Consider the following 26,864-nt stretch of genomic DNA (forward strand, 5'->3'; position numbering starts at 1 on the left):
TCGGGCAAATTAGGTCAGTTTTGTCCCAGGATGTGACCCACACCAATCAACTAACTCCTAGGTACCCATTTTACTGATGGGAACATAGACAACCAGTGTAAAGAAATGATGCCCAATGTTTCTACCCTCACTGAGAATGAAACCCAGACCCTCACTGTGTGAAGCGAGAACTTTAGCCTCCAGACCACGGGCCATGTACCAGCCAAATGTGAACAAAGACGTACTTCACTGGTGGCAAGGTTGTTTAAGTTACGTAAAGTTATTTTAGGTTTGGTTTAGTTTTCTACCATTTACACAATAATATTTTCTCTCTACTGCAATAAAAGCATAACATATTACAATTGAAACTATAATTAATGGTTAAAATAGGCTGGGTAGTGGTTGACAACTATTCATACATTATTATTTAACATGATAACTATTATTATGTTCTTATTTAACATGTCGATAACTATTACTATGTTCTTATTTAACATGTCGACAATTGTTACTACGTTATTATTTAACATGTTGACAACTATTACTGCATTATTATTTAACATAAAGGTCTTTACCATTGTTGAAATCTAGTAAGAGCATGGCAATGATCTCCAGAACCATTAACAGATATATATAACACATAAAGCTTAGAATAATTCATAAGTTTCAATATAAAGTATTTAAAAATCTAGAGATTTAAACATCACTCAAAAAGTATTTAGTGTATGTTTTCACTGTGAAATTTTACAAGAAATTTGCATTTTAATATTTGGGGCATCCTGTGTCTTTTTTGTGGGAAACAGAATGTCATTCAACCATTGAATTCATTGTCAGTATTGAGGATACATTGATAAATTCCTAATATATAACAGCTTACCTTTGTTGAACTGTCTTAGTCTCAGGAGTTGTGGTGTATAGGTCCAGGAGGTAATAAATATTACGCCAGCACTTGGGTGTGGCAGTTACATTAGCTGGGGGTGTGGCAGTTTCAGGAGGACCCAGCAATGGAGACTTGTCAGATGAGCAAATAGTGGCTCCCTCGAGTCCAGAACCACTCACACTGATGCTGAACAGAGGACTACCAGTGCCTCGCTCTGTTCCAAGGTTTGTGTAGCCTGAGGAAGGACAAAAGGAGAGAGAAACTATTTTATTTAGAGTGAAATGCTCTTTGTTCTTTCTTATTATCACATTCATACATGAAGCAGTCTCCTTCATGAACCTCCTGTACTTTCGTGATCAAGTTTTTATTTCTGACCTACTGGTATTCAAATATCTACACAGGCATGTGCTCTATATTGTTAATCAATAAGCATCAATTCTTTTAACTACTCCTGTTTTCTCCAGTGTATTTCATTATGGATTTTGTTACAGATTTACATTTCTTGCAATCACATTCAGAAAGAGTAACAGTGTGAATGACGATGAAAGTATTTCTTTTTCAGGTCACCCTACCCCGGTGGGAGACGGCTATTATATTTAAAAAAATCCTGAGCAGTGATTTTTACACTCTTATCGATATTGTTGGTAATGAATGCTTAAATTTTTTTTTTTTGATAATTGCTCTGACACGAATAACTACCTGAATAATCAACAACTTAACCAAAGTCAGAACACACTGGGAAAAAGAGATGGATATTGCATGTACACATGGAGGTAGATTTCTCATTTTCCTCTCCTGCAAATGAAGAAACACTAAGTTTTTGTTAAAATATCATACTGAGTGGATAGTTAATTATGAAAGAGGATACTGAAGTACTATTAAAAAAAAAAAAAAGAGAGAGAGAGAGAGAGTTCAGTTTAGATATCAACAATTTGTACTGCCATATTTTACAGTGAATGAGACGCTCCGGTGTTGAGGATGCACCCCCAATCCTGTTGGCTAAATTCTGGAAAAAAAGATATGGTACTTCAGCCTCCAAGATGCTAGGTAAATTTCTAAGACATTTCGGGGAAAAAAAATAGCATCCTCAATGCCATAAAATACGGTTATCATCCTAATTACACACAAAAATACATTACCTTTACTCATCTTAGTTGAGGATCTGAGTCTCTGAGCAAAGCTCTGTGGTCGAGCAACTCTAGAGGTGATGGGCGGCGGAGAGATGCGAGCGGACAGAGATGAAACAACAGAGCCCCGGGGACCTTTGATGCCTGTAAGGGATGAAACTGTCGCCTGTTCCTCGCTGATACTCAGGCTGTACTCATTGCCCTTATATTCGCCCTCATGCAACTCTGCAATGTGGTGATCTGTTAATTCATAACCTTGAGGTATCAAACTGTTACGTGTATGGGAATTAACTCGCTTGCACACACAATACATTCAGAGGTAAAAAAATAAGAGAATTACCATATCAGTATCTCATTTTTAACTTCTGAGCTGAATCTTCAAGTTATGTTATGTATGATTACATATTAATCTGGTATATTAACATTCTGTCTGGTGTATAATTTTTATATCAGCTCTATTGTACAATATTAACATTCAGTATGATGTACATTATTAACATTCAGTATAGTGTACAATATTAACATTCAGTATAGTGTACAATATTAACATTTAGTATGATGTACATTATTAACATTCAGTATAGTGTACAATATTAACATTCAGTCTGGTTAATTAACTTCTTACATAGTTAGCCCCTTATTAATTAAAGCCTATCAATCTAATTTTTGTGCCTTTGGGAAAATTTAAAACCTCCATAAGTAAAAATTTAATTACATTAACTCGAGTTCTTAACCCCGAGTTAATGTAGTACTATGATTTTGAGGTCAGGGTCCTGCTGTAGAACTATTTGATGAGATCAGGTCACTCAGATAAACTGTAAGTGGTAAATTTGGGTCTTGATATGAGAGAACGGGTCTATGCAGTGAGTGTGCATCATATAAAAAAAACATCATGCCCCATGCAGTTTATGATGGGGGAAAAACTGTGACCATGTATTTGGTGTAAAATAATGATTCTACAGTGTATTTTCAGATGGTTTTTATGGTTTTATTCTCAGTTTCTTGGTATCATTTGATAGAATGGAAGATATGTTATAGAAATAGAGATGATTTTGATTGGTTTCAGGACTGGAAGTAGCTTGAAATTGAGCTCAAAGTAGCAGAAACATTCGATTTTTGCCGATATTCCAAAGGACACAAATCAAGCATCCAACTGGTCAGTTTAATATACGTTCACAAATGCAGTGACATTATTTATACAATTATTACAATAATGTAGTAGTCTGTATAACAGTAAATCTTCTGTTTTTTTGTGTGAATAAAAATTCAAAATGGAAAGCAAGTGTAATATAGGAGTCTTGGGGACATAACTAATGAACAGAAGAAATGTTGTTTTAGTGCCATTAATGTCTACATTGTTTATTCTGGACCTTATTTCAAAAGTGCAATTTTTTGTGTAAAATTGGCCAAATTACCAACGTCTGATCACTTTATTAGGTAGTTGAAATAGTTAAATGGGCAGTTTCTTGTGCTCAATCGATACAATGGAAGGCATACTAGTGAAATAGCTAAGAATCTGGTCAACTGGGACAATGGAAAATAGGACTTAGAGTGGGTAAAATTGCTAATGTGTAAATATTGAAGACCACTAACTTTGCAAAAGCATAATTCCATAAGTTTTCTATCAAATTTTGTACTTTTGGTGTTGTTACCTTTGGAAAAAGATTCCTTCACTGTCATTTCATAAGAAAAAATATTTTCTTTTTGGGGGGAGGGGGGGAGGATTCTTGGACCCTGTGGACATGTTTCAGACTGAGGGTCTGGGCCTTCAAAGGGTTAATAACATATTCCATAAGAAAGTTGACAAAACTTGATACTAATGCAGGATGTACAAAAAGATGTAATCCTAGAAGAGAATCAACAATGAAATTCTAGGATTTTTTTTATTTGAGTATGATGGCAACTCACCAGAATATGAGCCTTCCTTCCTGTGTGATGGAAGGTTGGTATCCTTAGCGCGAGTTGGTCTCTGCTCTCGCAGCCCCATCTGTGTTTCTCTTGCATTCTGGTACATGGAACTGATTTGGTGTAGGAGTCGCAAGAGAGGCATATTCACCTGAAAATAGAATTTTCATTACTTATACAAGATATCCTTACTGATGCTTTTCTCTGAGTAAACATTCTCCATGCTATATTTACTATCTACAGCATAACTTTAAAGGAGGGTTACACAAATAACCCGCACACAAAAGAGAGAAGCTTACGACGACGTTTTGGTCCGAAACGTCGTCGTAAGCTTCTCTCTTTTATGTGCGGGTTATTTGTGTATCGTTCCAGTCACGGTATTGTGCCTTTTTTGTTATTTAAAGGAGGGGTTTGGGATACTGCCAGTTTGGAGTGGCATCTAAACTGTCATATCTGAGCACCTCTGCAAAGACAGTGATTATGTATGAATAATGGTGAAAGCACTGAATGATGATGAAAGTCTTTTTTTTCTTTCTTTGGTCACCTGCCTTGGTGGGAAACAGCTAGTGTTAAAAAAAAAAATCTTTCTTTCTTTCAATACACTGGCCATATCCCACCAAGGCAGGGTGGCCCAAAAAGAAAAATGAAAGTTTCTCTTTTAAATTTATTAATTTATACGGAAGAAGGGGTTACTAGCCCCTTGCTCCCAGCATTTTAGTCGCCTCTTACAACAAGCATGGCTTACGGAGGAAGAATTCTGTTCCACTTCCCCATGGAGATAAGAGGAAATAAACAAGAACAAGAACTAGAAAGAAAATAGAAGAATACCCAGAGGGGTGTGTATATATATGCTTGTACATGTATGTGTAGTGTGACCTAAGTGTAAGTAAAAGACGCAAGACGTACCTGAAATCTTGCATGTCTAAGAGACAGACAAAAGACACCGGCAATCCTACCATCACGTAAAACAATTACAGGTTTTCGTTGTACACTCACTTGGCAGGACGGTAGTACCTCCTTGGGTGGTTGCTGTTTACCAACCTACTACCTAGGAAAAAAATAATTACCCCGACGCTGCTGCCACAGTCTGGCAGATATTATTGTATCTTTTGCCTCTGGCAAAACAGTGATGCTGTGAATGATGGTGAAAGTTTCTTTTTTGGGTCACCCTACCTAGGTGGGAGACAGCCAGTGACTTAAAATAAAAAAAAAAAACACTTGCAGCCGACAATTTCCTGCCTGCTGGTCATTTCCATGTACGTCTACCTCCAGAACACTACATTATAAAACATTAAATGTCACAAGACTATAACAGCCAGTGTGTGAATTCAAACAAGGAAAAATTCTTAATAATTTTGCCTGTAACACCTTATTTTATACTGGACAACAATGCCCAACCAAAGTTCACCTTGCTAAGTCCACTGTTGTAGAGGTGAAAAACTATTTATCATTAACTTGGATCCTCAGACAGAAACATCTTCGTCATGAATGGAACAGGAGTAATGCTGCCACATAAAATAATTATTTTTTAAGCAAAGGAATTAGAAACAGAGGAGTAGGCCTACTGACCCATGAAGACAGAACCTCCACACAATCACTGACACACACATACATACATACATATTTCAAAAATTTATTCCAAACACAAAAGCTCACCTGTTGTGCAATGTAGTTAACATTGAGGGAGAAGTGAACCATGGTTGATGTGTGTTGCTTTAGTGCACTACGTGACACAAACAGCGTTGGTTGATGGCTCACCCACTCTCTGGAGTCATCTGCCACTTTGCTCACATCAATTTCTAGTCCAACATGCTCACAAAGAAAGGCTGGAACCTCACTTCCAATGTCTAAGAAGAATTTACCTGCAAGGTGCATCAAACAAAAAATAAGAACTAAGAGTAAAGTTCTCATAATTAAAGTTATGCTCTACTAAACATTTTCACCTGTATTCATAAAGTATGACAATAGCAACTCATCACCATAGTCTTGTAGAATCTACAAGACTATGGTGTTCATCACTTGCTCCTAGACTGAGGGACTGATTACCTCATCTCCCATTGTCTTCTGTATATATTTCTTATTTTATTTTATTATCACACTGGCCGATTCCCACCAAGGCAGGGTGGCCCGAAAAAGAAAAACTTTCACCATCATTCACTCCATCACTGTCTTGCCAGAAGGGTGCTTTACACTACAGTTTTTAAACTGCAACATTAACACCCCTCCTTCAGAGTGCAGGCACTGTACTTCCCATCTCCAGGACTCAAGTCCGGCCTGCCGGTTTCCCTGAATCCCTTCATAAATGTTACTTTGCTCACACTCCAACAGCACGTCAAGTATTAAAAACCATTTGTCTCCATTCACTCCTATCAAACACGCTCACGCATATATTTCTACAGTCTTCATATTATGTATTGTATTGATAAAGTCACTGGATGAGAAAATGTCTACAAAGTAAAGATACCCAGATTCTGCACATGTGTCTAATTCATCATATTGTTGATACTGAATATCACTGATATATGACATCCTCTTTATCAGGCAGTAAAAAAAGTTAACTAAAAGCCATACTTCTTGCCATTTTTGGGTTATCCTGGGTTATTAACTTTCTGGGATTAATAATCTGAAGAATGTTGTCTTCATCTTCAACAATGTAAACAATAATATCTTCTCCTTACATAATATCTCACGTCACATCTTGTCAGCAGTCCTAGTTTATACCTAACAAACAACTACACTACTTAACTAGACATTTATTTCTATACTTCTTAAACATATATTTATGAAGCATTATTAAACTGTATGAAACTTTTTTGGAAACAAAAGTTCATTCATCTGTAAAAAAGATTGTTTTTAGTAATGACTTTAAATAAGCAAGCAAATTCCACGCAAAAGTAATTTCAGCTTCCACGGATAAAATTAAAGACTAATATTAGTTGGAATGAATGATCCACAGCATAAAGGTTAATATGTTGAATTCTCAACTACAGAGTCCACATTGGTATGCATGAGTTGAATGTACTAAGTAATTACTTACCATGTTATGCACTGACTGATCACTGTTATCCTAGTCATGGGTTAACCCTATGAGCAGCGTACTAAGCAGTCACTTAACAAGACATGCTGAGAACTGATCATTGTCATACACAAGTGATAGGTTAGCTCATCTTTCCTAGACTTAGATTATATATAATTATTCCTCCTCTGAAGGAGGGGTGTTAATGTTGCAGTTTAAAAACTGTAGTGTAAAGCACCCTTCTGGCAAGACAGTGATGGAGTGAATGATGGTGAAAGTTTTTCTTTTTCGGGCCACCCTGCCTTGGTGGGAATCGGCCAGTGTGTTAATAAAAGATAAAATAATTCCTTCAGTCCGACAATATCACATTAATATGTCAGTGTAACTGGACATCTCAATTATTTTTGTTTTTAAACTCAACAGCCATTTTCTGCAAAGGCAGGGTGACCCCCAAAAGATGAAAACACATTCACCATCATTTATTCGACTGCCGTCTTTCCAAAATTGCTCTGACATCATAATCTGACTATCCTCTGGCTTTAAAATCCCCACCCCCTCCTTCAGAGTGTAAACACTACCCTTCCCACCTCCATTACTAAAGTCCGGCTAACTGTTTTTTTTAATTCCTTCATAAAACTTTTGTTTAAAGTCTTAGCTAGCTATTATATTGTGACTTAACTGTAGGGATTGTAATTTTACTTATTACTTTCATTACCTCTCCATGGGGAAATGGAGAAAAATCCTTCCTCTGTAAGCCATGCATGTCATAAGAAGTGGCCAAAATGCCAGAAGCAAGGGGCTAGTATCCTCTTCTCCTGTATAAATTACTAAATGTAAAAAGGGGAAAAATTTTTGTTTCTTCTTGTTTTGGGTCACCCTGTCTTGGTGGGAGATAGCAAAGTGTGCAAACAACAAAAAAAATTCCATTACCTAACTTAATATTTCTGCCCAAATAGCCAATTGTCACATGTAACTGAGAGGGCAAAGCTGTCTGTGAGAACACTGGCAGTTTTTGTTTTGTTATATTTACAATGTGCTATTTAACCCTTAAACTGTCCAAACATAGATCTATGTTCGCTCGCTTAGCGCTCCGAATGTAGATCTACGTTTTTTTTACATAAGAAAGCATGTAAAATCGAACGTAGATCTACGTTCGGAGCACTACCCAAGCAAACGTAGATCTACGTTTGGACAGTTTAAGGGTTAAAACTGTTCATTCATTCTGCACTTCACACAGATACAGTTTCTAACATTATTAAATTTACACTATCATTATTAACATGCTGCTGGCATGACCAGTTCACTGTCATATTACGTGAATCATAATTACAAAGAAAGAAAAAAGTTGGAAATAAATATTTCATATTCCACAATCAACATCTATAAATGGTTCTCTCTCATTAGCCAAAAGTGCCAGTGAACTCAGAAAAATTCCCATCACTTATGCTGAAAGAGATACTAGCACAGGCAAGCACAGCACCCTATAGACAGAGTGGCACCCCCTCGCAGAGAAATTAGCATTATTATACATGGCACCAATTGTTCAAACCTCACTACTAATTTAAGATGACGCAGCAGCAGTATTGGGATCTCAGTGACGGAGGTAGTGCCAGCATACTTATTGAGAAGAAATGCCCAAGTCCTGAATTCACTGAGGTGCAGTTTTTGATTAGGCAGAGAAGTTAAGGGTTAGCTAACTGCATTAATTTATAAGCATTATGACTGAAAGCTTGATAGGTTATGCTTCATATTAAAAATTTTGAACAGATAATTCTTTTATTTGTCGGGCAACTATGTATCTGTGCTGACCAAGGCACATCAATCCTTCACACCCTCATTATGTACTAAATAACGTATGACACTTGGGATTATTAATCAGTGAATTTTAATCTCTATACCAGCATAAAAAGCTTATCTGAGGTATTTGCCATTGTTTGTCATGGCATGCAATACATAAAACTTTGTGCAGTCAGAAATTATGAAGCAACTGTTAACCAGGCTGGCTCCAGTGTAAATATGCTAAAAGTTGGTGAATCTCAGGGTAGATGCTGGGAGAAGCAGACAGGAGGGTCCATCACCTATACTTCATCAAGACCCATCACCTACCAGTAGCTTCACAGTTGTCTCCAGAAGTGCTGACTGTGTTACCTGGATGCAGACCAGTCTTTCTCTTCTTGCGGTTCTGTTTGGAGGCCTCTGACTCTATGATGTCCACTCTAAGAGTCTCCACACTTCCTGTGATGCTCACATTGGATCCCAGCTGGTCAAGAGCTCCTCCTGTCACCTGGTATCACAATCAATTTCTATAAAGTCATCAATAATAAAAGAAAAGTTAATATAGTTCAGAATTTGCTTTAACTAAAAAAAAATAATTGATCATGAATGAAAGAGATTGTCAGCTACATTACACTTGCAATTAAGTTACAGCATTGCCTCACTTATAACAATATGGTGTTACTGTATAACATTTCAGGGAGGAGATATACAGTATTTTTTATATAATTGGCATTTCCTAACAAGGGTGAGTGACATAAAATGAAAACAATTCACCATCACTCATTCAACAGTTTTCTTTCCAGGGGAGTATGGACACTGCAGTTCCAATAATTTACTGAAGTACAACATCCACATCCATCCTTCACAGTACAACCACTGTACTGCCCACATTCCAATATAATTTACTTATATTAGCTTTCATAATATTGTAATACTGCACAGTAATTCAACTCATGGAAAAAAAAAATGGAGCATGTTCAAACCTGCTGAGTGATGACTCCAATTGCTGAAAGTAGAGGTTCAAAGATGACATGAGCTTCTAGAAAGTGAGCACTCTGTGGAGGCTCAAGGAAAGTGTTGGTGTCTCTGGCTGATTGGTATTCCCTACGTTCACTGCCACCTTCTGTCTTATGGTTCAGACCTTCCTGCTTAAAGCAAAATTGGAAATCACATAAATACTGTATTATTACACTCTACACAGTGCTGTACACACCAGTCTTTCCCATATTAAGAAACATGTTTTTGAAATATATTAGCCATTTCCCACCAAGAAGTGAATGGACATCACAATTCAAGTGATCCTCCCAACAATGAATGTTGATAATTATTTAATTTGTTAGCATCATTTACAGCAGTATATTTTTCATGTAACACATCACATTGAAGAAATTTTAAAAACCTTGTTATGCTATACTCACAAATAGCTGATGAATAAATGATAACTGTACACAGCACATGACAGACCAAAACCAGAAAATACAACATAGTGTGGTGTTCAAACCTCCCATGAAAAAATGCAAAGAAGAAAGGTATAAGATCATAAAAGATGACAAAACTTTGAAGATTTTTTAACACCATCAAGATGGAGATCAACAAGACACCTGTAAAGCAAGATGGAGCAAGAAGCAACATTCCCATAGCTGCCATGGCTGTGTGTTCCATCAGAGACGTCACCAGGAAGAAAAATCCCTATGAGACATCTAACAGTGAAGCAAGGGTGTACAATATATCATGAAGGGTATGTAGCATGATCTGCTAATTGGGATGACAACTACAATGTTTGTGTTTTACACAGATCCAAAGATCACCTCATGCACTGGAACAAAGAAATAATGACCAACAAAAAAACAAACAGGGATAGATGCCATTGTATTGAAGAATCCTTAACTGCTACTGCAAACACCATAGAAGAAAGAACTGGCAAATGCATACCAGAAACGAATATGCTAGGGTGAGGTGAGAGGCTGAGCTACAATCTGAGAATGACAGCAGTAAAGACCAAGGTTGAACTAACCAAAACCGCTTCACATCTATGTCAGAAGAAAGACGACTATAAGGACCAAGCAATTTGAATGAAAAAGAGTTCATGAACAATGACAAGGAAGTCTGTGAAGTGTTACTCAAATGATCTAAGAAGGTCTTTTCGGTGGAAACAGGCAATACCAGAAAGACTAGGAAACAAGGTGTGCTAACTGGTACTGGATGCCATTCATACAACAAGGAAAGAGGTAAAGAAACTCTTGAAGGAACTGGGTACATCAAAGGCAACAGGACCTGACAAGGTATCACTATGGATTCTGCAAGAGGAAGCAGAAGCACTGTTTGAACCACTAGTTATGGTCTTCATTAAGTCAATGGATATGGGCCAGTGGCCAGAGATCAGGAAGACAGAATATGTAGCCCACATATTTAAGAAAGAAGACAGAAAGCAATGAACTACAGACCAACTTCTCTGATATACATGCCATGAAAGATAAAGGAGAAAATTATCAGTTAAGCAGCAGAATACTTGGAGAGAAGTGGAGTTCTATGACAATGCAACAGATGTACAACATGAGAAAGGAATGGTGGCTTGCATTTCTTTAGACCGAAAGAAGGCGTCTGATATTATACCAGCATACGCTACCTCATGACTCAGACAAAGTTCAAGTCACCAAGGCACTACTTTGGACAATACGATGGCACACATTCTTTACCTGTGGAAAAGTTACCGTAGGCCTGTTAGCATCTGTGGTGCGTGCATACTCCTGTTGACGTACCATCCAATTGTATAAATTTTCATGGTCTTTTTCACAGGTAACAGTAGGAGGTCGTCCAGGAGTTGCCAGGCCAGACCCCCGTCCACCTTCTAAGCTAGAGGATGATACATTGTCTGAGCCAGAACTTTTGCTACCACCACTATGATTATCCCGGGCTGCTACACCACCAGCTGCTCCGCCACCAGATGGTTGACCTCCACGCAAAAATGCTAAGTGGCCACCAATATTTGCACCAAATTTTGGAAACTGAAACCTGCAATACATATAATATATACACAAAATAGAAAGTTTTTTAATGAAATGTGTTAAAATAGTGAAAAAAATATCTTTCATTTATATACTAGATTTTTACCAAAGGTCTAATTAAAAACTCTTGTTAGGCATTTTAGGAAATAGCCTTTAAGCAACTTTTTCAATGAGCTGAAGCATAATACTGTGCAGCATTTCCGTTATGCGTTTAAATTCAAACAAATAGTTACATTACTTAATTTTTAATGAACTGCTTAAAACTTATTGAACTAAAAATACTTATTAAATATAATTTCCAATTATTTGTCACAATATACCTTGCTGGTGATTCAAAATTGGTATTGAAGCTTGGCAGGATAACAGAAGCCCTGGATGACCTTGGGGGATAAGATGGGAGGGAGCGACGAGGAGGAAGCTGTGTTGACTCTGAACTCATCACACCATCAGTCACATCCTCACCACCATTTGTAACACTGCCATCTGATTCTTAACAATAACATAAAGATAAACCTAATTATAGAAGACACATGTATTTTCATGGCAAAAGAACCTGAAAATGAACAGAGAAATCATGAGATACAAAGAATGGAAAGAATATCTAGAGGTCCAGTCATAATATTTCCTTGGTCTTACTCACAAGGCATCATAAGAACATCCAGAAGCCAGAAGTAAAGGCCAGTAGCATATATCCAAGAATCATATTCTAGTTGTGCAAGTTCTAGTCATCAAAAATGCTTCACTCTCAAAAAACAAATACAGTGGACCCCTGGCTTACGATATTATTTCATTCCAAAAGTATGTTCAGGAGCCATTACTGAACGAATTTGTTCCCATAAGGAATATTGTGAATTAGATTAGTCCATTTCAGACCCCCAAACATACACGTACAAACGCACTTACATAAATACACTTACATAATTGGTCGCATTGGGAGCTGATCGTAAAGCGGGGGTCCACTGTACAGGTAAACATCATTATTTTCATTTCTGTTATCCCAAAATTACTAACATAATTAATGAACCACCATTAGGTCAATAATTATTTAAGAAATTTCCTGTTCTGATATAGCCAATACTGATCTCAAGCTCATGAAAAGCTTACTGGTACTATGCTGTATATAACCAAAAGATGACAACATTACTACTGTCACAGTAGTAGCTATCTGATCAGCACTTATGCAAACAGCTTTACTCACAGAACAAGAAAGTGTGGATAACAGACAAACAAATATTAAAAGGTAAATGAAAATTGAGAGACCTACCATGACCTGGCTGAGAGTTGAGGGAACCTCCTTCAGCCTCCAGCAGTGTAGTTTTTTCATCTGTCACTTCTCCGGCCATCAGGCTGGGATCAAATCTTGGAGTTGTGCGACCCTCAGGAGCGGCATTTGCTCTGTCAAGGGAATGTGTAATGATAATCTCCATAAATAAAATCTGGTATCAGTGAACTATTGAGATAGTGTAAGAGTGTGAATGATGGTGAAAGTGTTTCTTTTATGGGTCACCCCGCCTCGGTGGGAGCCACCCATTGTGTTAAAAAAACATGAGATTGCACCCCATAGGATGCAGACAATATATTTAGAAACAATACTTAGTTTCTTCTCCAAGGGAAAATGGAACAGAATTCTTCCTCTGTAAGCCATGCATGTTGTAAGGCAACTAAAATGCTGGGAGCAAGGGTCAGGTAACCCCTTCTCCCACATAAATTACTAAATTTAAAAAGACAAACTATCGTTTTTCTTTCTGTTTTTTCTAGATCACCCTGCCTTGGTGGGATATGGCCAATTTATATATAAAAAAAAAAAAAGCTTTAGTTTCTGTACAACCATCAATGAATACCAACTCTGCATTGATTTTTCAGTAGTAGGAACCTCTCATTTTACACAGCATTATTCCACAGTCATACCTTCTAAACATTACTTATCTAACCAAGCTTTCCCACTTCATGTGATACAACACAGTTTGTGTGTTCTGTGTTTAACCCGTAAATGGTCCAAACGTATATATACGTTTTTTCAACATTTGAAAGTATGTAAAAACAGTAGATCTTTTTGTTTTTTACATTTGAAAATGTGTAAAAAAAACTTTGATCTACTTTTTTTTTTGTTATATTTGAAAATATGAAAAAAAACGTAATCTACTTTTGTAGCACTACACATGTGAACGTAGATCTGCTTGGACCGTTTACGGGTTAAGCTAATTTAAGGTGCTGGATTCTAGTTTTGCTTCTGCTAGCATTATAGTCAACATAAATAAACATTGGTTTATCACATTTACTAGATCAATAAATTCCAACTTATAACTATAACTTGAGTCCTGAAGGCAGAATGACAATGCAGGCACTCTGAAGTAAAGATGGGGATGATACAGTTAAGAGGGCAATCTGACTATGATGTTAGCACATTTCTGAAAACAGCAATAATGATTAATGTCTTTTCTTCTCCTGAATAATGGTTACCGTCTTTTTTTCTTTGGGTCACCTAGCCTTGATAGGAGAGAGCTGTAAATTAAAAAAGATAAACCTCAACCATGTCTCCTGGTGACTGCTGATGACAGTAACGGCTTGCCTAACCTATGGACATGATTTGCCTATACTAGTGGATTTTTCCACCAGTAACTCCAACTCCTGCTGCTTCAACTCACCTGTCTACAATATATAAGCCACCTCTACTCACACAAGCTGTACTTTTCTGTTAGACTGATGGAATGAACACATTAACTCCAGGCTAAGGGACTTATTACCTCAACCTCCTCCTCATCTTCCACCATTCTTCTCTGTATCAGACTGAAGAAGTCACTGACTGGCAAAACAATTCCACAATAAGGGTTCCCGTATGTTGCACAAGCGTCTCATTTTCAATACTAACATCATTTGGCTAATAATGGGTGAAAATGAACCAGAAAAAACAAGAGTGGATTGTGCACCTTTAGTTATTACTTCCCTCCATGGGGCAAGACTAACAGCAGTGCTGTAACTGGTGTTAATAACAACTACTTCTATTCCTGTTCTTCTTTCTTCTTTCAACAAACCGGCTGTATCCCACCGAGGCAGGGTGACCCAAAAAGAAAAACAAAAGTTTCTTTTTTTAACTTTAGTAATGTATACAGGAGAAGGGGTTACTAGCCCCTTGCTCCTGGCATTTTAGTCACCTCTTACGACATGCATGACTTACGGAGGAAGAATTCTGTTCCACCTCCCCATGAAGTGTTTTAAAGACAACTTATATAAATACCTATATGTGTAGGTGGGTCGTGTCTGCTTGTTCCTGAATGTTTGTTCCATCAGCAGGGGCATGTAGAGAGCATTCTTCCATTGTCGACTCAGCACAACTACTCCCTAACACAGTTAACACATATTAAGTGCTGGAATAACAAAATCATGTTTGTCTTCAATCATTATATTAAGCAATAACCAGCAATATAGATATGGATGTAATGATAAATATAATGATGAATTTTACTGGCAATACAACTAAACATAGAGGAAGACTCAGGGGCAGCACCAAGGCAAAGCTTCGGGGAACTTCAGCTCTCCCAAAAGTTCTCTCAGCCCCCAAAGCCCCCTAATAAAAATAGAAATAATGATAATGCAGGTCTCCTAGCCTCCCTTTCCAACCAGAAAGCCACCCCCGAGTCTCCCCAGTATAGAAATTTAGTGAAGAAAATTAAAATTTCTAAATCAGTGAAGATGCCTTCCTCCATGCATCACAAATCATCATGAAGACTAAATTGTGTGAGAAACCTGTCTGAGTGTAGCAAGTTTGGGAAGATGTGGTGGGAGGAGGTTGCCCTCAATGGTACGTGGTGAAGACTGCAGGACATAGCGACGCAGCACAGTGCACAGCTGGCAGGATGGATCCTCCTGAAGAGTCTGGCTCAAAGGCATCAACTTCTCATACTTGTTCTGAAATGTTAATCTAGGTATTAAAGATTTTTATTATCAATGAATGAGTAGATCAAGTGTCTAATTCATACCAGTTATGTGTATGTTTGTTTATATGATTGTTAACGAAGAGCAATGGTTGTTGTGTCCCAGTTTGTGTCTAGTTCATACCACACTCCCATGTGCATGTTTATGGTTGCAGAAGTCAATTCTCAGCTCCTGGCCCCACCTCTTAACTTGCCATTCTCTAGATTCACTTCCTCGTAGCCTCATGGGCCCTATCATACCTACTCTTAAAACTATGTATGAAGCCTGCCTCCACCACTTCCTCACCACGATTATACTGCTTCCTGTGGCTCAACTCTGAGTTATATTATATTATCTGGGAAATAGAATAAATCTTCTAGTTTTGTGTGATTATGAATTCAAAATGGAAGGCAAGTATAATATTGGAGAGGTCTGAGGACATGACTAATGAAAAAGGAAATGTTTTAGTGCCAGGAATGTCTATAGGTTTTATTGTGCACTCTTATTTTAAAATGTCATTTTCTGAATAACTTTATAAGTAAGAAATTGGCTGAATGGAGCAATGGAATTGACTTAACAAGACTAAGAGTGAGCAAACCCGCCAATGCTTAAATTGTGACTAGACTGCTAACTGTGCGCCTGTGAAATTTCATAAGTTTTTCCATCAAATTTAATACTTTTGGTGTCATTATCGTCAGAAAAAGATTATCTACCATTTCAGAAAAAAAAAAAAAAAGGTGGACACTGGGAGCAATATTATTTTCAGGAGTCTGGACAGTGAAAGGGTTAAATACCTTAACAGGAACATGGAGAGACTGCACATCCAATGCTTCAGCCATCAAGGATGCCATGACCCCCAGCCTGCGGCTCTCTGAAGCATGGAGAAACTGGATGACAGCCACAGTCAGCCGATCACTAGGGTTCATCCAGGCATTGATGGAGGGAGATGCTGTACTGAGCAGATTCCAGTCCAGTCTGGGGTATGCAAATAACAACATTTAGGAAAATACATAACATGTAGGTTACGATGAAAATAAATGGTATAAAATACCGACACACTGGAAACATAAACACATATGCAGTTTAATGTGATCCTTTATTGACAACGCTTCGCCCACACAGTGGGCTTTTTCCACCCCAGGTAGATCTGTTTGTGACTTGAAAAAGCCCACTGTGTGGGCAAAACATTGTCAATAAAGGATCACATTAAACTGCAGATGTGTTTATGTTTCCACACGTAGGTTACATTCCTAAAAATTAGTGAAGTAAAAAACATACAGGAAAAATAGGGTTACACTCCTGACACCTCCAAATCTGCCAGAGAATTATTTTATTATTGTAATCTTACATTCCTGAAATGAGTGAGTATACCTTTTAATGAGTTCCAAGAGTTTTTCTACTCCCGAAGCCCAGCCATCCATATTGACCACAGTGCAGGTATTAAACCTCTGACCTAATGATACTCAATTTTCAATATCTATTAAATAAAAAGTATGTGAAAGCCATTTGAGATTTTTATAGTACCCAACACTTGGAAACAGTCATATTCTTGCAGCAACACACAACCAAAATGACACAGCATCACCTACTGAACCAATTAACATTAATGTCTCCCAAGGCAACATTCTAAGTCCTCTATTACTGTAAATGGCTGTATATCAGTGACCTACCAAATACTGCCATCAACTCAAATCAATATTCTCTGCTGATGGCACTGCTACTGTTGTCTCAAAAAGTGACCTAACTGCCTTCAATGACATAGTAATTTTTTTTTTAACACATGGGTTGTTGTCCTCCTACTGTATGCATACTTATTTTCCACACTATACGTTCAGATGCTCTGTATGAAAAAACTGCAGGATAAAGATTAATGTCAAATAAGCGATCAGTGGATAATCGATGATCTGCTTTATTGTTCTTTGCAATAACTCAGCATCTTTGAATTTTTCTTTTTTTTGTGTGTGTGTGCATACCTACTTCATTTTATAAACTGAACTTTTACAAGTCTTAACATACTATACCTGGTATAATCAATTTTCTTGGTAATAGGAGTATGTGGAGGAGCAGCAAAGTTAAACCAGACAGTTCTCAGCTCCACCACAAAGGAAGTTATATCTCTCTTGTCACCCTTCATCTGTAACAATGTTCAATTTACATCCACAGAAAATATCACAGAGTTTGCATTAAACATAAAGTTAACAATATGAAAAAGTAACTACACGAAGGGAGATCATTTGTTCATATTTAACAATGCAATATTTGTTCATATTTAACAATGCAATATTTGTTCATATTTAACAATGCAATATTCTGATAAATGCCATATTATACCCATTGTTCACTGCTTTATATCTCAACACTTTACAACAACATACATCTGTAGTCTAGTCATATTTCAATGGTTTTAGCACTCTCTTGACCCCTATCCTGACTCTGAAAATTAAGTGTAACATTTTGTGAAAATCACGTACATAGTGTATGTTCCACAGATCAATCCATAAACAAAGCCCATTCACTTATCAACAGCCCAAGAAGCTTTAAATTTATTCAAAGATAGCTATCATAGCTGTCTGTTGACATGCTAGCTGTGCTAACATTTTGTTAACACACTGATAGTTGGTGGCAAACCTCAGTGTGATAAATTTCTAGTTCAGCAGTGTAGCCTCTTCAACATTATTATATTTGGTGCAAGGAGTTTAGGTATGATATTAGTTGGTAATTCTTTTTACTTTTCTCGCTAGACATCTCTCATAATTACTTAACTAACAGAAAAGCTTCTTTGTTCTTAGAGGCTAAATAAAGGGGGATCCCAACAACAATAAATGAGTTGCCATGTTAAGTGTTTCAACTTACTAACGAGTTGTTTGTATCTCAGAACCTGATTTCTCATAGAAAACAATACTGTATTACAAAAGAACTGTCATATATTTCACAAGTTGGTAAATGCTGATTGGCATTTAAACATTTATTTTAAATATTATGCCTTTTTTGTGTACCTTGTTTGTAAGTGAGAATATTTGTAACTAGGGGTATTTGTAAGTTGGGAATTTCCTTTGTAGTTTTCAGTGCATAGTTGTTTAGCACTGGTGCTACTAATGTTTAACATACCTGAACTACTGGTAGGTCTTTAAGGCTGTCATTGCCTGATGAAAGAGAGTGATCCACTCCTGAATGACTTGATATGTTAGAAACTTGAGACAAGGACGCAGAACAAAGACGGTCAGACAGTTCACGGCGGGAATCAGGACCTGTTCTTTGGGGTTCAGTAGTGGATGTACCAGGAGCTGAACTACTGCTTGGAGCAGCCCCACTGCCTGCAGATGCTGCAGGACCATTGTTTCCACATGGGGCACTACCATCGTGTCTACCACCTCCCTCTGTTTGCTGACCAAAACCTTTCCGTTTCACAGCTCTGTTGAGTATAGTAAATAAACTGGTGCTTGACTGTATAGGTACAACTTAATAATGTCAGGAATTGGTTCCAGATCTCAAAATGCTAAAGTGGGTATATAGAAATAAACTCTAAGTGAGGTTAAAGAAGGAAAATATTTGACCCTAAATATATCTGTGGAGACAATGAACTTTGTCCATGGAAGCAAAGAGGGAAATGTATGAGAATATAGTTATACCAGCAATCTTATATGAGTGCAAAGCATGGGTGGTGAAAGTTGCAAGAAGGAGAAGGCTGGAGGCAGTGGAGATGTCATGTCTGAGGGCAATGTGTGGTGTGAATATAATGCAGAGAATCTGTAGTTTGGAAATTAGGAAGAGGTGCGAAATTACCAAAACTATTATCCAGAGGGCCGCGGAGGGGTTGTTGAGGTGGTTCGGACATGTAGAGAGAGTGGAACAAAATACAATGACTTCGAGAGTGTATAAATCTGTAGTGGAGGTAAGGGAGGGTAGAGGTCAGCCTAGGAAAGGTGGGATGAAGGATGTTTTGTGTATGAGGGGCTTGGACTTCCAGCAAGCATGCGTGAGTGTGTTAGATAGGAGCAAATGGAGACGAATGGTTTTTAGGACTTGACATTCTGTTGGAGTGTGAACAAGGTAACATTTATGAAGGAACTCAGGGAAACCGGCAGGCTAGACTTGAGCCCTGGAGATGGGAAGTATAGTGTCTGCACTCTGAAGGAGGGGTGTTAATGTTGCAGTTTTATAACTGTAGTGTAAGCATGCTTCTGGCAAAACAGTGATGGAGTGAATGATGATGAAGTTTTTCTTTTTTGGGCCACCCTGCCTTGGTGTGAGATGGCTGTGTTAATAAAAAATAAAAAAAATTATCACCCCTGTTATCATCTATAAGGACAAGCACTATAACCATCACTAAAAGAGATGGTGACACCATTTAAAAGAGGCTAACCCTTGATGGGACAGTGTGGGGTTGGTATGCAAATGTCACAGCTGATATAGAAAATTGGTATCAGTTTAAAAATTAGTCTGCATTGAAGGTGGAGCCATCAGGAGAAGATAGAACAAATTTACCATAGCAGAGCATGACTTACCATTTGACTTGACTTACCATTCTATATTAACTTAAGGATCATCCTCCCTCTCATAACTCTGTGTATGTCCTAGTTAGCATGGTACCTTAGTGAAGTTTATTATGCATCTTCCCTCTTCACCCTCCAGTTAAATCAATTAGTAATGATAATACTTGACCTATTTGTAATATTCCAGGTTTCCAGTGGCTAAGGAAACTAATTACACAATGTATGAAGCAAGTGGAGGTGTACAGTATATCTCCAATTTGAGAAGTGTAGGTTCCCTCTAGGCATAGTTTCAAACCAAGTTTAGATTTTCAGTGTGACTGGAGTAACTAACAAAGTTGATCAGCATAAGAATTAAAGTAGGTAACTGTGTATGCTTCTAAACTGTTGTATTCTGAGCACATCTGCAAAGACAGTGATAGTGTGTGAGTGTGGTGAAAGTGTTGAATGATGATGAAAGCATTTTCTTTTTGGGGATTTTCTTTCTTTTTTGGGTCACCCTGCCTCGGTGGGAGACGGCCGACTTGTTGAAAAAAAAAAAAAAATGTGGAGATAAGTAGGATTACAGAAGTTATTGTATGTGGTGTATGGGGATGCTACTGTAATCTATCAGTAAACATGATAAAGGGCAACAAACTAGCTATCACTTCTCTACCCACAAAACTGTTCTTCACATTAATAGCTACACACATGAATCACTGACCTCAGTGCAACATTTTCAAGGCCAGCTTCAAACATGATGAAACCCATGCGATCATCCTCCATGACTGGAGTTCCACTGGCACCACCATTCTCACTGTCGTCTCCCCGAGCACATCTTCGAAAACTGAACAACACCTGGCAAAATTAAAGTGTTTATAATGTATTTCAAAATATACAAATGTATTTTTCTTTACTGCAACATAATGTATTACATATGTACCTCAGTGTATTTCAAATTATGCTATACATTTTCTTATATGGCCAATTGCCCCTAGAAATTTGAGGAATTTTTTTAATTTTAATTAATCCGGAAAGCAGCAAAGTGAGCATGAAACATGAATATTAGATTACTCCAACAGCAAACAGATGGACCTTCAAGAGGATTATTGGGAATGAGAGGGGTAAGGGGGTGAGGGATGAGGGGGAGGAGAGGGGTGAGAGGGATGAGGGGGATGAGAGGGGTGAGAGAGGTGAGGAGGTGAGAGGGGTGAGGGATAAACTAGTTGTATTCAATGGGAGGGTAGTGCTAATTCCTTGGATCAGGAACCTATCACCACTAAGGCCTCTTCAAGGAGTACCTAATACCAAGGTACTCCTTGAAGAGGCCTGAGTGAGAAAAACCAAGTGAAGATGATGTGTTCTAGTTGAGTCTTTTATATGTAGATGTCTGGTCACCATCTGGTCCCCAGAATCATTTCTTAACCTCAGCTTAACAAGCACCTATCATAGTTGTGTATGACTCTAAAATTGGCATAATTATGACTTACCTTAGACCTGTGGTTGGGTATAGCTGTAACACTTGCATCCTTGAGAAGTGCACTCTCATTCTTAAGGCGTCGTAGCTGCACATGCACTTTATTTACATCAACAGAGACCATGTTTTCCTCTTGCTGTCGCTCTGAGGTTTCAATATACACTGGCTCAGCCAACAAGTCCACAGTCTGTCGGGCTTTGGACTTGCTCTTCAGAGGAACAATAAATTATTAGCAATGACAATTTAATGCCATTATACTCTACACAGTTAGCATAGTATATACAACTTAGCAAGTAATGATATGAATGTGCAGGTCTCTCATTATTTCACATTTTTAATCATATTAAAAAATTTGCCCATAAGAAGGCTAAAGGATAAGATGAAAAGATTCACTACAGGCCACAGTTTAAGGGTTGAATATGCCAAAGTCTTTTCCAAATGACAAACCTGAAGGTGTCGGGATTAGGTAATCTATATTAAGACGCCCCTACTAACTTAGATATTGCAACAATACTAACTTTAGAAAAAAGAGGAGGACTGACCTTCTTCTGCATGACAGGATCATGCGGGTTCCTCATGTACATCTGCACAGACTTCTTTGACTGATGGCCAGAGTAAAATTGAAGAGTGACACTGTCCAAACTCACAGAGATGAGGGACACACATGTAAGGTCTCGGATATTATCAAGAGCAGAAAAGGAAATAACTTCTTCTACTACTGATGCTTGGAGTAAGGTTACATTTATCTGCAAGAATGATTATAAAGTATGAAAGTTTTAAGACGACAATGACATACCAGGCAAGAATACAACTCTGCACACAAACTGGTGTTTTCTTACACGTTTTCTAAATCTGAAAGTATTGAACTTTAATTCATTGTTTTGAGCTCTTTCTTGGTGCTAAACACATCTAACCAAGAAAGTTCTTAAGACATATAACCAAGAAATAACTCAAACAATGATTCAAGCTGTAAACTATAACCCATTCTTACTTCACCACACATCATGACCCATTCTTACTTCACTACATACATGACTCATTCTTACTTCACCACACATCATGACCCATTCTTACTTCACCACACATCATGACCCATTCTTACTTCACCACACATCATGACCCAGTCTTACTTCACCACACATCATGACCCACTCTTACTTCATCACACATCATGACCCAGTCTTACTTCACCACACATCATGACCCACTCTTACTTCACCACACATCATGACCCATTCTTACTTCACCACACATCATGACCCATTCTTACTTCACCACACATCATGACCCAGTCTTACTTCACCACACATCATGACCCACTCTTACTTCACCACACATCATGACCCACTCTTACTTCATCACACATCATGACCCAGTCTTACTTCATCACATAATAAAGCTCGTGGAGCAGGACAGGAAGAGTGACCGAGTAGCAGCCAGTGAAGAGGCGGGGCCAGGAGCTGTGACTCGACCCCTGCAACCACAACTAGGTGAGTACACATCATGACCCATTCTTACTACACCCAACACACACACGATTCACTTTTACTATTCCACATCTCACAGCTTGACACTTAAACTGAGTGTCTGTGAGATTTCCATACTATTACGATGTTTAGAAGCCAAACTAATTGGCTTTATAGGAGTCAGTTTCTTAGCTTTATGAGTAAGGATGGTTATAACACTCACCCTGGGTACTGTGACTTGGCCCTGCATCTGCTGGAAGCAACTCTCCTGATACGTTGTGCTGAGCACTGCTGACTGTTCTGGTGTACCAGCCACTTTCTTATCCCGTAGGCGTGACCAATACATGTAACGCTTCTTCTTCAGAGTATTCTGGCCAGCAACAGCAGACAGAGACCTCATGTGGGCGTGGTTGATGATAGACAATGGATGAAGACTTTCTAAGACTGGAGTCAATGCCTTGAAAAAAAAAAATCATCCAGTGTCTTACTTTCAAGGGAAGTGGAGGCACTGCCCAGAAAAGATGGAAAAGAAGTTATTACAGAGGAAAAATAGTTTCACAATATATCTACAGTGTATTTAGCATCACAAGAAACAATTATCACCAGCAAAAACACAAATTATCTGGGTCACCTCACAGACTGTATTTGCAGCAGTTAAGTTTAAGTTTCTGGTCCTGTTCATCTTTATCCCCTTGTCTTTGGTCATCTTAATTCAAAGTCAATCCATATCTGTCCTATCAGTGTCTCTTAAACAATGATAGGAATGTTACAATCACACATTCTTTAGTGACTCATATACTGAGTTTTCTGCACTCTAAAGGAGGATGGGGATGTTGCAATCCTGAACTGTGATATCAACATGCTTCTGCCAAGACTGTGACTATATGACAGTGAAATTATTTTCTCTTTTTTTTGGGGGGTCACACTACCTCAGTGGGAGACTGCCATTGTTTAAAAAAAATAAATAAATAAAGTTGTGCTCATCAGCATACCTCAAGGAAGAGCTGTGCTGATTCCAGTGCCATAGGTGATAACATAATGTCCACATCCTTCTTGAGTTTGATGACGACTGTGGTGCGGGTGGTGTTGGGCTCACACATCCCACCCACAACATCCTGCAACATCAAGCATGATCTTTTTTTTTTTGTTCAACTCAGTTTAAGGACCAAGAGCTGTCACTCAACCTTGGTTCATTTTAAAGCCCAGCCAAAACGAAGGTATAATAATACCACCTTCTATATGTCACCCACAAGAGTCAACTAATTCCCAAGTACAGTGGTACCTCGAGTTTCGAACAGCTCCCAACTCGAACAACTATGAAAGTGTATTTCTGTAAGTACTTTTGTAAATGTATTTTTAGGGGTCTGAAACGGACTAATCTAATTTACATTATTCCTTATGGGAACAAATTCGTTCGGTATTGGCACTCGAACAGCCTTCTGGAACGAATTAAGTTCATAACTCAAGGTACCACTGTATTTATTTACTGCTAGGTAGACAGGGGCACCAGGTGTAAGGAAACTTGCCCATCGGGGCACTCTGCATACCTGCATTGACATATACTGCACCCTGACATACCTGCACTGACATATACTGTCCCCTGACATACCTGCAGGTCTTCATGACTCTGATCCTCTTGTATGTCTCCCCAAGTGAATATGGGAGTGTCCCAGGTATAAGGGTGAGATGGGGTGCGACCAGATACTGGGGGAGGCGACCGTGATGGGCCATGCCTTCCGCCTTCCACCATTCGTATAGCAGTGAATCCTTCACTAATCTTCTCAAAGACAGGAGTATAGCATTCAGAGGGTTGGCTGGTACTGGACTGGAAGCTTGGCATTGGGGCATCCCAGTTGAGGCATCGAAGCTGGAAAAACACGGCTAAGTGTACTGATTATGTCAAGAAATGCTCCTCGTGAAAGCATTTGGGCAAGATTCTATACATATCTCACTGCTTTGACATATGAAATAACATACGTGTACACTTGAAGATCAAGTTATGGATCATAAGTGAACATAAAGACATCAATCTAGATTATGAGAAAAATTGTGATATGAGAATTTGAAGGACATCAAGACTCAGATAGCAATGAACCACCAATCTAAAATATCAAAGTTAAATATTATATTATTTTTTATTAGTTTAAATTTATTTGCAACTTGTACCAACATCTTGACTACCCTGACTATTTTTAGAATATGATGGAGCATGAGGAAAACACACAGGTGCAGAACAAACTTCTAGTGTCATGTTTTACTCCAGACTATAACATCACAATAAAAACCAAACCATACCCCGGCTGGGATTGAACCCGCGGTCAGAAAGTCTCAAAACTCCAGCCCGTTGCGTTAGCCACTCTGACCGCAGGTCCAATCCCGGCCGGGGTATGGTTTGTTTGCAATCGTGTCATTACGATTTCTTGAGTCATCACAATAAAAGCTTGTACTGTACTTTGTTCATATCTCCATTATTGTCAGTAGTCTACTTTTGTATCCAAGGTGGAACATGTAGACACACTATTTATCATTTTAGCCATTAACTCTCTGTCTTCTAGTGCTACAATTAGCAACAGTATTTGCAACTATTAACAGCTTGGCTAATATAAACAAAAAATGAATTAAACATATTCCTGCATGTATATTTACATTAAAAAAAATTTTTTTAGAAATAATGTTATCCTTGGATAAGGTCAATGCAGGCTACCTGAGTCATATGGTTGATGTACGAAGACATGAGCAGAGGTGACTCAGTGATAGGCTTATTAAGCTGCATGTGTAGGTCTACCAGGGCAATGTCCTCCTGGGATGATACTGCTGATATAAATGAGGTGCTGGAGACACTTCCCACCTCTGAGCTGCTGTCTCCACTACAGTCCAAAGAGGCCTGCAAATTTGATGGGCTTAATTGCATAAAACAATCTACTTAGAACCACTTCAGAGTAAAGGCAGGATGAAGCAAACACAAACCTAACTTAATAGCAATGAGACATATATTTATGAGATCAAAAGTACTTGGGAAAATTTTGATTTCGAAAAATGTAGTACAACTAATGGCCCTTTGAGACCCCACACAGAATGACACATTCACATTAGAACCAGACAATCATTTCACTCCACCCTAGGAGAGTCTACCTTATACTCTTTTTGCACTCAGTTTAAGTTTCTGCTGTTGTAGTTTATATGCTGTTACTTACTTGTTTTGTTGGCCAGTGACACACAGGCACTTCAACAATACTCGATGTTTACACTATAGTGCAAGCATGATAAGAGTCTCAGAACTTTGTCACATTTCCAGCCAATGCTGGGCATAATAAATAAATATAAGCGAGTGGTGGTGAAATGTATCCTGTACTGAGCATAAGAATACAATTAACTCAACTGAGGCTAAGAAAAGCACTCACTCCATCACTGAGGCTAAGAAAAGCACTCACTCCATCACTGAGGCTAAGAAAAGCACTCACTCCATCACTGAGGCTAAGAAAAGCACTCACTCCATCACTGAGGCTAAGAAAAGCACTCACACCATCACTGAGGCTAAGAAAAGCACTCACACCATCACTGAGGCTAAGAAAAGCACTCACTCCATCACTGAGGCTAAGAAAAGCACTCACACCATCACTGAGGCTAAGAAAAGCACTCACACCATCACTGAGGCTAAGAAAAGCACTCACTCCATCACTGAGGCTAAGAAAAGCACTCACTCCATCACTGAGGCTAAGAAAAGTTACCATACAGTTAAAAGGTTATAACATACTCCAGGTGGTAATCCCAGGGCTCCCACCTCAAAAATATCATTAAGCACTCTGAAGGAGGAGTGAGATCTGTTGCACTTTTTGAACTGTATTATCAGAA

At 38.3% G+C, this 26,864-nt stretch overlaps 1 protein-coding gene across 16 annotated transcripts in view; it reads right to left on the reverse strand.

The window, feature by feature from the left end:
* The window catches only part of tweek (transmembrane protein KIAA1109 homolog tweek), a 120,554-nt gene that overhangs the window by 55,815 nt on the left and 37,875 nt on the right, over positions 1-26,864 (reverse strand). For 10 of the 16 annotated variants that reach the window (XM_070103214.1, XM_070103213.1, XM_070103208.1 and 7 more), the window contains exons 25-45: positions 25,717-25,896; positions 24,622-24,879; positions 24,005-24,127; positions 23,236-23,469; positions 22,089-22,292; positions 21,560-21,754; positions 20,794-20,927; positions 18,709-19,012; positions 17,622-17,734; positions 16,395-16,575; positions 15,433-15,594; positions 14,924-15,027; positions 12,953-13,083; positions 12,009-12,177; positions 11,380-11,695; positions 9,667-9,831; positions 9,014-9,191; positions 5,548-5,753; positions 3,895-4,042; positions 1,999-2,226; positions 857-1,094 (exon numbers count right to left, since the gene is read on the reverse strand). In XM_070103214.1, coding sequence (XP_069959315.1) covers positions 857-1,094; positions 1,999-2,226; positions 3,895-4,042; positions 5,548-5,753; positions 9,014-9,191; positions 9,667-9,831; positions 11,380-11,695; positions 12,009-12,177; positions 12,953-13,083; positions 14,924-15,027; positions 15,433-15,594; positions 16,395-16,575; positions 17,622-17,734; positions 18,709-19,012; positions 20,794-20,927; positions 21,560-21,754; positions 22,089-22,292; positions 23,236-23,469; positions 24,005-24,127; positions 24,622-24,879; positions 25,717-25,896 — 3,971 coding nt within the window. The remainder of the gene's footprint in view (positions 1-856; positions 1,095-1,998; positions 2,227-3,894; positions 4,043-5,547; positions 5,754-9,013; positions 9,192-9,666; positions 9,832-11,379; positions 11,696-12,008; positions 12,178-12,952; positions 13,084-14,923; positions 15,028-15,432; positions 15,595-16,394; positions 16,576-17,621; positions 17,735-18,708; positions 19,013-20,793; positions 20,928-21,559; positions 21,755-22,088; positions 22,293-23,235; positions 23,470-24,004; positions 24,128-24,621; positions 24,880-25,716; positions 25,897-26,864) is intronic. The other 6 variants (XM_070103217.1, XM_070103211.1, XM_070103215.1 and 3 more) reach the window with 3 other exon arrangements.

The sequence above is a fragment of the Cherax quadricarinatus genome, chromosome 84 (assembly GCF_038502225.1).
Source record: "Cherax quadricarinatus isolate ZL_2023a chromosome 84, ASM3850222v1, whole genome shotgun sequence".
NCBI lineage: Eukaryota > Metazoa > Arthropoda > Malacostraca > Decapoda > Parastacidae > Cherax > Cherax quadricarinatus.